This window comes from Amphimedon queenslandica, unplaced genomic scaffold (genome assembly GCF_000090795.2).
Source record: "Amphimedon queenslandica unplaced genomic scaffold, v1.1 AMPQUscaffold_13354, whole genome shotgun sequence".
Taxonomy (NCBI): Eukaryota; Metazoa; Porifera; class Demospongiae; order Haplosclerida; family Niphatidae; genus Amphimedon; species Amphimedon queenslandica.
Genome location: NW_003546410.1, coordinates 143,659 through 156,616, shown reverse-complemented (window position 1 = coordinate 156,616; position 12,958 = coordinate 143,659). Strand labels below are relative to the sequence as shown.

Genomic DNA, 12,958 nt, shown 5'->3' with positions numbered 1-12,958 from the left:
AAAAACAAGTATACATTTGTAAAATTGTTGTTTTACTATTTTGCATGTGTAGCTGGGTTCTACTTTATAAAGCATTTGAAATAAACCAGAGAAGTTTCTTGGGATGTGTTTTGATGTCTTTAAGTTTGAGCTGATTCTGACTGTAAATTTTTAAAGTTATGACCATTTTAAAATTTAGCCAAAATCTGTACCCTGTACCATAATAGCCCATCATTTTTCTAAAAAATGGCTCCAAAATCACCCAAAATTTTTATTACATTTTCTGAATACACATTGACGTCTTCATGCTATGTACCAAGTTTGAGCTGATTCCAACTGAATTTTTTTGCGCTATGGCCATTTTAAGCATAATAACTAGTGTAAACTAAGATTGTTTTTATCACCTTGCATGCATAGTAAGATTCTTAAAACTTATAAAAGCTCTCTCTACCTTATAATGCTTTAAAGTAGTAGGAGGGTAGATTGCTAAGGCATTTTAATTGTTATTTCTCCAATACAACGTGTATAGAAGAAATGTAAGTGTAACACAAGCTGTACAAATAAATATTATACATGTAATTATTCATCACAAATGGGTGAAAACAATCCTGGGGCAAAAGGTTGTAAAAATATTGAAATAAGCAACTCAAATTATTTTTTACCAGTTGTTCTTTTCCGCTTCTAAATGTGCTGTATCGCATAAACTTTGAATTGAGCTCAACAGATTCCCCTTGACTAGAGAAAAATAAAATAAATAAATAATTATCATTAAAACTCACAGTCACTAGTATCACTATGGTGAGTATCACTAATTATCACTCACCTTTGGCTTTGAAGTATTTTATTCTGTTTCTCATTTTCAATACACTACAGGAACAAAACATTAAGTAACTGATGTAGTACTTTTAATCTTTAATAAAATTGGTGTAACAATTTTGCTGCTTTTAATAAAGCTCATGGGAAAAAGGCAATTATTGACATGGTTAGTATTTATTCAAAGTATTTAAAACACAATTTATATACGCTGTACCTGAGCAATATCAGCTATCCACTGTGCCTTCTCTGCCACTGACATTGCAATAAATATCAACTTCTGCTTAGACTGACTCTGTGAACCATCATCAATCTCAAGACCAAAACTGAGAAAACGTAACTCTAAAAATAAAAAAAAACAAAAAAGAGAGAGATAAGAGTAAAATAATGATGAGTATAATGTACATAACCAGCAATACATAAATTCAATAATACATGTCATGTACCTTAAGGAGACAAGCTTGTGGGTATTTAATTTAGTGAATTTTAGCAATTTAAACCGTCACTAACTTAAGTCCACACTAAAATTAATTTCTAATTAAATTATTGATAGTCATTACTATTAAATGACGAAAATGCTAAATAAAATACCAGCCAAATGTCAGTATCATGAAAATCGCTACAATAAGTACACACTAATAACTTTCTCTTTAAGGTAAATACTGTACATGTACATGTACATGTATTACGTTACGTGGATACTCAGGGAGTGCATGTTCATGTATCCTACATTTAGCGAGTGAGAGCAACCTGTTCTCTTTCAACAGACGGTATCCTTCTTCTCCTTTCTTCTCTACTCTCTGTGTCACTAGGAAATGCTTTGAAAACAGGAAGCAATAGTTCTGCCTCCTTCTTGTCTTTCTGGAGAAAGTGAGCAGTTTATCATCCTGTCTCCAGATACAGAGAATACCTTTAAGAAGAGATGTAAAATAACTTAGCAATTAATATACATGTACTTACCCTTTCTAACTAATGCCTGCTCCTTGTCTAAGAGCACAGGGCAACCTACTTCTATTTTGGACTCTATTTTAAGAACGTTACGAATGTTTTCAGAATACAACACTTCATCTGTCACACCCTGCAATATGAAAGGGCCAGAAAGAAAAAAGGAGTTAATATGCATGTGTACATAATTAAATGAGGTCATGCTAGAGACTTTAATGAGTATTATTAATATTAATGTGTCACTACTTTGCCAATCAATTTTTATAAGGTAATGTGTATTGTGTATTGTCACATACTTTGCTATGCTGTTTTTATAAAGGGATAATGTGTATTGTCACCTACTTTGTGCCAATTCAGTTCCTATTTCAGACAGTGCTGCATAATCAACATGTTCTATTGGAGTGTGGGACTTCAGCTCTTGAATATCTTGTATAAAACAAGTTATCTAATAGAAACATCATTAGGGCTAGGCAAATTATGCTAGCATAATTTGGAGCATAATGGGGCAAATTATTATGCTAGCATAATGGGAGCATACCGTATAACACTTTAATTTGGCAGAGTTTTATTTTGGCGATTGGCAGTTTGGAAGCAGAATTGCCAATATTAAAACCGCCAGTCATTAATGCACATGTTCAGTAATGCACGTGCACACAAAATCGCCAAATTAAAAACCGCCAATTACAATTTTACAGCAAAATCGCCAAAATAAAGTGCCGCCAAAATAAAGCGCTATACGGTAGGTCAAAAATTTCCGACTGACCACATGATTTTAAGTAACATGCAAGTGTGGCAAGTTCAGTAGCTTTGGTTGTGCTATTTTGCAGTGACTCAAAGTCTGGAAACATTTTAGATTCTGGCATTATTATAATATTGCAATTACAACAGATGCATGTACATGTAACTTGATATTTGAATATATCAGCATAACAATGAGCCTAATAGGATTCATTTCAAAGCCTAATAGGATGGAATTTGGAGCAGTGCCTTAAGGCCTCCATACACTAGGCAACATGTTGCTGGAAACTTCTGTGGTTACTTTGATCTTGTAATCATTTTGTTCCAAAAATAGAACAGAATTCTATTCTTAGACACAAGATCAAAGTGACCACAGAAGTTGCCAGCAACATGTTGCCTAGTGTATGAAGGCCTTAAAAAGCATAATAGGCAGAAATTGAAGCATAATTTGCCTACCCTAAACATCATCATAATATCACTAAAAAATATAGTAAAAATTTAATACACATGTGTAAAGATTATACATATACATGTATAGTCTCACTCACTCCCTTAGGTAGCGAAGGGGTGGGACAAGACTAGTACATGTATTACTAAAAACACAAAGTAGTAGCCATTAAAGTTTCTAAGCATTCTAAACAGTGTCTAATTATTGTTTGTGTGGGCACATAATCTAATTAACAATTACAGCTAGTGAATGTTATACATGTAATACTACAGGATATGGAGAGAGTGTGTAAGGTTAAGCATAATAATAATGTTAATGGTGTATTAATTGGTCCATATGTTGTTCATAATGTGATAATTAAGGAAGCAAGGCATGTTTATCACACTTACATTTTTTGATTTTCTTATTGAAAACAGACAACTTATCATTATGTTCTGCCTAGAAAAAGAAGTGGTCGAAGACCAAAATTATTCCTTTGAAACTTATGTATACTAGAATAACATGGCTATTAAACCAAGAGATTAAACTGATTGTTCATTTGTTGAGATGGTTTCAACCATCATAGGCAGAACAATGCTTAGTGTTAGCAACCAAGTAAATCTGCCCGTGTACAACGTATATGTACCTTACACAAAGTAAAATAACTCTAAGATACCCCTCTAAATAAATAGATAAATTTGAATACTGTACAGGGCATAATGTTTGCGGGACGCAAATTCTGCCGATAAAGTAAATCCGCGACATTTTCAACCACAAAAATAACTGGTCATATGATATTTATTGGTCTGTTGCAGTGAATTCATGAAAATAAAAACTACAAATATCTTTTTGACTCATTTTTATGAAATTTTCGTCCTGCGAACATTTTGCCCTGTACGGTAACTAGATATTTCCTCTAACAGTTTTGAGTTTTCTAAATAAGACATAAACTCTGTCTAAAGACTGTCATGACAAGTTTCAAGAAACTATAGAAGATGCACAAAACCCCCTCTATAAGTCAAGTCTTAGTGAATTAAAAGATATGATAAATTCAAGGTGATAAAAACAGGAAACAATCGTAGGAGAAATCTTGCACCAAAAAAACAAATGGGCATCAGACCATGAGTTCAGCTTTGTTATTATTATGGGCAGTTGAAATAATGCTTGACATGGGTATATGCTAGTATATAAGGGTCGGGCTCACAGTTATGCAGGCAGGATAGAGAAAACAATTAAAATTGGAGTGGCCTATTTTTGAAAATTAGCAAAAATTGCATTATTATAAGAATCATCACACAAGATGATTTATTGGCGAGTAATTCATATTGGCTATTGGATACTGTATAGGGGTTTTATTTTGTTGGTATAAAATTTCACGAATTTTTCCAGATTTGCCATTTGTTGGTATAAATTTTCGCGAATCCTACCTTCTGCAGCCATTTTTCCTAGTGTGCCACACCTCTTTTGTGGAATTTAATTTCGTGCGGAATTTAATGAAAATGCGAAATTTATTTCCAGTGAAATATAACCCCTGTATGGTACATGTAGAAATTGCCATAATTGAAATCCACCATTTTCCCAGCCTACAGTCATTTCTGCCCAAATGAGTGTAGCCTGGGCCTGCAAGACTGTAAATGGAAAATGGTACACACACAATCGATTGACTTTTACACTGAAATTTTAACCCAATAAAAATAGAAGATCTAAAACTGACACCATTTTGAGTATAATTTATAACTATAAAATACCAAGTACTCAACTCACCAGTGACAGCGTGTGTGTTGTAACACGGAGCCACGGACTATGGAAATTGAAAGGTGAAATGTATCAAATCACTCTCTGAAATAGAAATTCAAATGAAACATTATTACAAGAGTGCTGACTCCGAGGCTGACTCTTCTCCATCTGTCTGCAAGCAAAACACCCACGCAGACATGCGTCATTTGCGTGGGTATGAAAATTCCTGATCATAATGGCAACAAACTTTTCTCCCTCTGATTTTATCAACGTTTGCAACAAAGAATTGAGTGAGTTTGTACTCAGTTAACTATTATATTTTATAAAAATTTGTGTAGGTATTGATGAGTATCATTTAGTTTATGATAAAGTGAAGTCTATTTCTGCTAGCTGGAAATCTGTTGCTATTTCTTTACGTTTGAGAATAACTGACATTAATATCATAGAAGCTAGCTCTCATGGAAATATAATATCTTGTCTGCAGAAAGTTATAGAACATTGGCTGAACAAAAATTATGATTATGAAGCATATAGTATTCCATGCTGGAGATCGCTTTGTGTAGCTGTGAAAGAAGGTGGGGGAAACTCAGCATTGGCTGAAAAAATAGCTCATGAACATCCTCTACCAGCTACTACTGGAGGAGCTACTCCTCATCCTCTACCAGCTACCACACAAGGAATATCACCATCTGCGTTAACAGGTATATCTAATAATGGCCAATAGTTGGAATCATAATAAGGATTTTTAGGAGCAGGCAACTCAAGTAATAATGAAAGTTTTTGTCCACAACCAGCTGCTAGAAGAGGTAGCTCTTTTGTTGGTGATGTAATGTCACCCTCAATATCACCTAGAAAGTCAAATAATTCAATAGGTAAAATATATTCTGCTTTATAACACTGATGCGTAATTTTTCACATCTACTTATAATTGTCATAAGCCTCTAAAATTTTTTTGCTCTAATTTCAAATTATCTACCAAAACTCACTCTTAAATTTTTGTTTAAAAATTCTCACTACACATTGCTCAAATTTTATCTATTTTCCTATAACTCTGACAAGAGTTAAGGCTGTGTGTGTTATGTTGGGTTTTTTGTTGTTTGAATCCCTCAAAAATTTAATAAAAATAATAGTAATAATAATAACTGGCCTCCCTTAAAAAATTTATTAATAATATAAAATTTGAAATGACAAATGAGGGTAATCTTTATTCATGAGATTATGCCTTTTTAAAGTGATAAAAATAGTCTAATTGTATTGCTTTATATAAAAATAATGATTATTGTTTAATTTTACTTTTTACAGATTATGCAGATTATGTTCATTGTCCTGAAAAAAATTACCCCTTAACAAAGAAAATACACGAACTACAGAATGATTTTGCTGATGTATTACAACCAACAATCGAATCTTTTGTAAGTCAGCCAGCACTTCTTCCTAAAATCATTGATTACCTTAAATTACGTGTTCATGCTCTGTTGGGTCCTAATAGAAGCAAAAATCCTAGTGCAGTGCAAGGAGTTAGAGAAGAGTTTAGTGACATTAAAACAATGAAAGATCTTTTTGCAACCTTACAGTACAAGTATATATCATGGTTTAACTATGAACTGATAGTTAAACTTGTTCGAGTGTTTCTGAGCAAGAAAAATGCTTTGAACAGAACTTGGTCAGCATATGAAGAGAAGTTAAAGGATTATTTTATAAATAGTGGTGGACTATTAAGAGATGTTGATGCTGTACAGTTTGGTATAACAGATGTTCCTCCTGGTACACGAGTAATGATTGCTAAAGTCGAACGTGATGACTATACAATGGATGATCTTTTTTTCTTTCGTTGTGCAATACCAAAAGAATGTGACATTCCTCATTTTAATATTTATTTTCTTCGTGTTCGTCCTGGTTCTGTTGTTCTAAAACATCTCATTCCTGAGTATCTTTACACTTTATTATTTCCTCTACCTACAAAGCTACAGCAACAGTTAGCTAGTATTGGTATCACTGAGCTAACATGTGGTGAAGATAAATATGATCTAAGAGAGGTTTGTGATAATAATTATGCAAATAAAAATTAAGTTAGAATAATTTTACAGCTATCAATAGAAAAGGTAAAGTATTCATCTGCTGATATTGGTAAGTACAAAGTAACTTAAGTATATATATTTTTTATACTACTGAAGTGACATTTAATTTCTCTTGTTGCATAACAAGTATATTGCATACTCACATATGAAATTTTATTTGGAAAAAAATTTTGTGTTGGATATCAACTTGTCTGGAGGGTTTAGAAATGTATAACACCCTCGAGAAAAGTAGTTTAGGCCATAGCCCAAGACTTTTCTTGATGAAAGGAATGACAAATATTTCCAGGTTGAAAGAAATCAGCATATACCTCAGTGAACGAGTTGAATAAAGCCAGTCTTGGGTACTATAGTCCTATAACACTCACCAGGCAGGTTGATATCTGTAACACAATGTGTCTTGCTCATGTGCTCAATTAATTGACTTGTCAAAACAAGTAACCGTACTATAAAATATGCATATAATGGGCCGTGAATGTATGAGTGTATAACTCCCATGGCACATCAAAAGTTGCTATAGCAATAAAGACTTACCCATAGTATGACATTTTTTATTACACTTACTCATGCATACACAGCCAAATATTTTCAGGCCTGATTCAGAAATGTTATCCAAAATTAATATTACAATTAGTACTGGGACAGTCCTGACAGACATTGTTGCTGATTATGCCTGTTGCTCTGACCTGATGTAGTACGATTGTATATCATGATTGCATCACAGCTGATTCCACAATAATATCAGGCCTGGTTTCAGACCTGATCAATGTGGCTGTGTATGTAATGCTTGTTAAGAAGCAGATGAAAATTGGATTTTTAAAATTTGACCAGCTTGTGATTTGTATCAATGATATGGTAGATGGTGTGTGGAGTGTTTTACTTTACATTAATAATAAATGTATTCTTTATTTAGATATATGTGATCCATTATGGTATGAGAATACCAGCACACCATTACATGAAGCAGCTTGGAGAGGATTAAAAGATGAAGTACAATGGCTTCTTAACAAGTTTGGTTACAGCACATATCATCGTGGTCTTCATGGTTGGACTCCATTACACTCGGCATCATATGGTGGACACATTGAGATCCTTCAACTACTCATCTATCAATATGGTATTGATCCTAATGAAGGTGATGATAATAGTGTATCTAGTATACATATGGCATCTTATAAAGGCCACTTATCTATAGTACAGTATCTAGTAGACACGTGTCACATTCCTCCTGATCAACCAGACAATAGCAATAACACTGCGTTACTGTACTCAGCAATGGGGGGCCATTCTGACCTAGTGGAATTTTTTATTGAGAGAAATTGTAATACTTCTCAAATAAATTGTGACGGTGCCTCATTGTCATTGTTAGCTTGTCAAAGTGGAGAAATAGTATTAATCCACAAGCTTGAATCATTAAACCATTTCTCACAAGACATATCTAATTCAGGGTCTTGTATACTACATTATACTTGTTCTTCTAATAATCAAAGTGTTGAGCTTTTTAAGTATCTTTTAAATCGATATCAATTATCAATTGATGTAAAGGATCGATATGGTAAGACTCCACTTCATTATGCTTCATGGTATGCTTCATCATTAGTTGTTGAGTATATTCTTAGTATTCAAGGTAATGAAGCATTATTAGTTAATGATAATGATGGCATGTCATGCTTACATTATGTAACTAATGCAGGTATACACATTCCAGCTGGTATTGTGTATAGTAAGCTTATGGCTCAAGGTGATGCATCAGTTATTGAGATCATTAATAATACTAGAATGACACAAAATATTAATTTTATCAAACGAAATGTAAGAGTAAAAATACTTTCTTCACTTCTCGAGAAAGCTAGCACTTGCCCTAACTTTGAAATCAATGCGACTACAAATGATGGTCTGTCATTACTCCATTTAGCATCATGGAGTGGCAGTACATTGCTAGTGAAAGCATTAGAAGAATATAATATCAATTGTACATTAGATAATGATGGTATGTCTCTAGTACATTATGCTGCCTGGTCAGGTTCTACTAGTGTATTAAGTTATATCATATCTCAGTATAATCTCAATGCTAATGATACTGATACTTATGGTCGTACACCATTAGTCTACTCCTGCTGGTCAGGTAACATTAATTCTGTTAAGTATCTTATTAGTAATCATAACAGTGATCCTAATATCACTGATAATGATGGTATGTCATGTCTTCATCATTCTTGTAGAAATGGTTGCATTGATATGACACAGTATCTCATTAATGGACATTGTGATATTGATAAAATATATGACAGAAAGACATTAGTACATCGTGCTGCAGAGAGTGGTAACTTTGATTTAGTTCAATATCTTATTACTGAACAAGGTTTGTCTCCCACTGCAGTTGATAAAAATGGCCTCACTGCTTTACATTATGCCTCACTGTCTCTTAACTTATCTCTTGTTAAAAAATTAATAACTACCTATCAGTTAAATCCTCATCAAGCTGACAGTAATGGTAAGCTGCCAATTCATTATGCTGCTGAATCTGGTAATATTATACTACTGGAATTGTATGTGAAGGATTACAAGTGCAGTCTGAGTCTAACAGATTCCAGAGGTTGGAATGCTATTCGTTATTCATCATTCAGTGGTCACACTCATTTTATCACTCATATCACCAGTCATTATCCTCAGTACATTACTTTACTACACTCTACTGACAGTGAAGGTAAAACAACATTGCATTTAGCATGTGAGAGTGGTAATATTCAATTGGTCACATTTCTAATAAATGATATGAAATGTGATGTCAATGCTAAAAATACGTGTGGTAGTACATGTATTACATATGGCTGTTTATCAGGTAATCTTGATCTAATACAATTACTAATACAACAGTATAAACTTGAGCCTCTAGCTATTGATAAATATGGTTTAACAGCATTACATGGAGCAGCACAAAATGGTCATACTCATATACTGGAATGGTACAGTCAGGAATATAGTGTGGATACCACTAATCACACTAGCAATAACAAGTATACACTAGCTCATTCAGCTGCTTATAAAGGTAAGCTACATTGTCTACAGGAACTGATCAACAAGTATCAGTGTGATTTTAATGCCACTACTACTGATACTGGTAGTACAGTTCTTCATAGAGCATGTGAAGGAGGCCATGTTCCCGTTGTATTTTATCTCACTAGTCTTCCTCAGTGTAATGTAGCAGCTAAGACTTCTAATGGATCAACAGTTCTTCACATTACCTGTGAGTACAGTGACTCTCTTCCTATACTCAAACATTTGGTAGAGAATTATCAGTTAGATCTATGTGCTCTGAATGATGAGGGACTGGCTCCTATTCACTTAGCATGTAAAAAGGGAAGACTGAACTTGATCCAGTACATTATAGAACACATACCATCATCACTTGAACTACCCCACAGTAAACATGGTCGTACTCCATTCCTTATTGCAGTGTACTTCAATCAGTTAGAGGTTATTAAATATCTTGTTAGTAAGAAGTGTAATCTATCAGCTACTGATAATAAAGGGTTTCAAGCAGTTCACATATCAGTAGAGAGGGGTCACTTGAGTGTATTGAAGTATCTCATTGATAATAATTATTGTAATCCTAATGTAACTGATCATCAAAACCGTGCACCAATTCATATTGCTATAGCTACGGAACAATTTAAAATATTGGGATTTTTATTGAAAAATGAGTTAAGCATACTTATTAATGTACAAGATAAAGATGGTAACACACCACTACACCTTGCTTGTATGTGGAGACAAACAAAAGTAGTATCATTTTTATCCAGCGCTTATAATATCAATATATTAATTACTAACAAGAAAGGACAGACACCATTACACTTAGCAGTTGCCTCTGGTCATAAGGATACCGCTGAAGCTTTACTGTTCTCAGTCACTGGTAGTTCTATTCATCATGATCTCCTTACAGCTACTGATAATAAAGGATGTACTGTATTACATACAGCTTGCGGCAATGGTCATATTGATGTGTTTCGTTATTTATCCAGTATTTATCCTCAAGGTGTTAATGTAATGGATAATAGAGGACGTGGTTTACTTCATGCAGCATGTGAGGGAGGAGATATTAGTATAGTAAAAGAACTAGTTGAAAAGCATAAACTAGATCCTAAATCTCAAGATAAAAAGGGCATCACCTGCGTACACTTATTAGCAAAAAGAAAGGGAGTTAGGAAATCGTTTTTAATGTTTAGGGATGTTGCTGTAAGAAGAAAGATATACCAATATTTGAAGCACCATATTGACACGAAGGCATTACCTATAGACAATTAAGTCTTGCCATAGTTATTCCCTTTTTTTGCAAGCTTCTTATTCTGATTATGTCACCGCTTTTGTCACGTAATCTGATCCAGATTGTACACTTCAGTTCATGCAGCATGTGAAGCTGAGTTAGTGCAATACTTTCCATTAAATCTTTAAAATCATGCTCAAGCTGAGACCAATGATATAAAAACCTTTACTAGTTTAATTTGTTACATAAGGATTCTAATTTGGGCTTGTTCAATTTCCAGTTGATGCATTAAAACCTTGCCTTCATTGTGATAAGGGTCTCTATATATAATACGAGCAGTATTGTTTTTAGAAGATATGTGGGCATTAGGGGTGCCTGGCAACCACAAGCAATGTCCCTTTTTGACATTTGGGTACTGGATTTGGATGCTCCCTCCTACCAATCTATTCCACCTGACCGAGTACTTCTTAATGCAGAGAGAAAAAAGAAATCAAAATATGGTCATATATGTGAAATTCAACATGCTTCTTTCACTCCTCTGTGCAGCATTGTTGATGGTCTGGTAAGTCCAGAGATGCACACGTTTATCAAGCTCCTTTCTGATAGGTTAGCAGTCAAATGGGATAAATCCTATATATAGTACAACTTTAAACTGGGTGAGAACAAAGATCAGTTTCGCTTTGGTTCGTGCAACCCACCTCTGTATTTGAGGCTCTCATACCAAGTGGAGAGGCATGAGCTTTGAAGATTGGGTCAGCATCAACAACAATTTTATATTTTACTAACTTAACCTATTAATTTGTTCCTAACTTAGAATGCTAACTTGTTCTTTACAAATTGTATAAACATATGAATGCTGTTTCTCTACGTTGTTTTTAATTAAAGTAAAATTTAATTAATTAAAGTATTTAATATTAATTTTAAAAACATTTTTATTAGTATTATTATTAGTATTACTATTATTAGAAATCGTTGTTAATATAATTATTTTTGTAATTTTTAACAATTTTTTAAATTTTTAAATTCAGTATTGCCTATTATAATAGATTCAAACATCATAAAAAAGGTGTGTTTCTATGCAACGCAGGGTGCATTAAGAGTTTTTAGAACATTACATTTACATGCAAATTTAAAGTAGCAATAAATTGGAAATGCAAAATCTGTGATGAATTAATATTGAGTCTAGACTGTTATATTACCATAACATTAACAACACAATGTTATATTAGTCTAAATTTGAAGAGACTCATGTCTAAAATTTGAGAGCTACATGTAATGGCCTGATGCTAATGATGCCAGTCACCTGTGATAATCAAGTGCATATAAATAATCATTGTGGAGGAGAAAACAATATTGCTATACACACATAAAATTAAAAAAAATTAATATATTTATGAAAAGCAAGAGATTATAAAACATTCAAACTCTCTGCAAAATCTGTGCTTGCAATTTATAAAATATGGTAAAAAAATTTTGGACAAATAAAATACAAAATAAAACAGACAGTATAAAGTTAACATGTTTGAGACACATGAAGTGTTATAATGATAATGCATTTATCTATTGTTCAGAGGAAGAGGAGGATGAGGAAGAAGGTGATAAAGGACAGTCTCTAAGCTCATCAACATATTCATAAAGAGCATTCTCATCTCCTGGCAACTCTGTTGTCAGCAGAACTTTAGATATCTATTAGTGTTAAAAATAGTAAATTGTTTCTGTAACTGAAGAATTGATGTACCTCAGGATCAAAGTTAAAATCATAAGGGTCTTTCTGATGCTGTAAAAGACTGTGTATGATTCTTGTGTACTGTAGAAACAGTAAAAATAAATAATTTTATGCATATTTAAAGATACAGACTCACGTGGTATCAATTATTAAAATTAATATTATGATGTAAGTCAAAAGATGCATTTGAATGCTATCAATGTTATACTTGGTACTTACTCTTCTCATTTTAGTAAAGTTAACCAAATCTC

The 12,958-nt window shown here is 33.2% G+C and overlaps 2 protein-coding genes and 1 long non-coding RNA gene across 6 annotated transcripts in view; all 3 read right to left on the bottom strand.

Moving 5' to 3' along the window:
- The window catches only part of LOC105313096 (ras-specific guanine nucleotide-releasing factor 1-like), a 31,878-nt gene that overhangs the window by 3,549 nt on the left and 15,371 nt on the right, over window positions 1–12,958 (bottom strand). The window lies entirely within an intron of this gene.
- Window positions 640–4,808, bottom strand: LOC109582803 (uncharacterized). 3 transcript variants are annotated; one of them, XR_002185225.1, is made up of 8 exons: window positions 4,667–4,808; window positions 3,313–3,361; window positions 2,080–2,182; window positions 1,753–1,870; window positions 1,523–1,702; window positions 1,010–1,134; window positions 803–846; window positions 640–714 (listed from the first exon to the last, which is right to left on the bottom strand). It is a non-coding gene; the product is annotated as an uncharacterized LOC109582803 (long non-coding RNA). The 3 variants fall into 3 exon arrangements; XR_002185226.1 differs by having other exon boundaries at window positions 1,543–1,702; XR_002185227.1 differs by having other exon boundaries at window positions 2,080–2,163.
- Window positions 12,435–12,958, bottom strand: part of LOC109582801 (ras-specific guanine nucleotide-releasing factor 2-like) — a 5,407-nt gene continuing 4,883 nt past the window's right edge. Inside the window, exons 1-3 of one of the 2 annotated variants that reach the window (XR_002185224.1) lie at window positions 12,927–12,958; window positions 12,720–12,788; window positions 12,435–12,667 (exon numbers count right to left, since the gene is read on the bottom strand). Coding sequence is in view for 1 of the 2 variants with exons in the window: in XM_019997763.1 (XP_019853322.1) it covers window positions 12,542–12,667; window positions 12,720–12,788 (195 nt within the window). In the remaining variant the exon portion in view is untranslated. The remainder of the gene's footprint in view (window positions 12,668–12,719; window positions 12,789–12,926) is intronic. The other variant, XM_019997763.1, reaches the window with a different exon arrangement.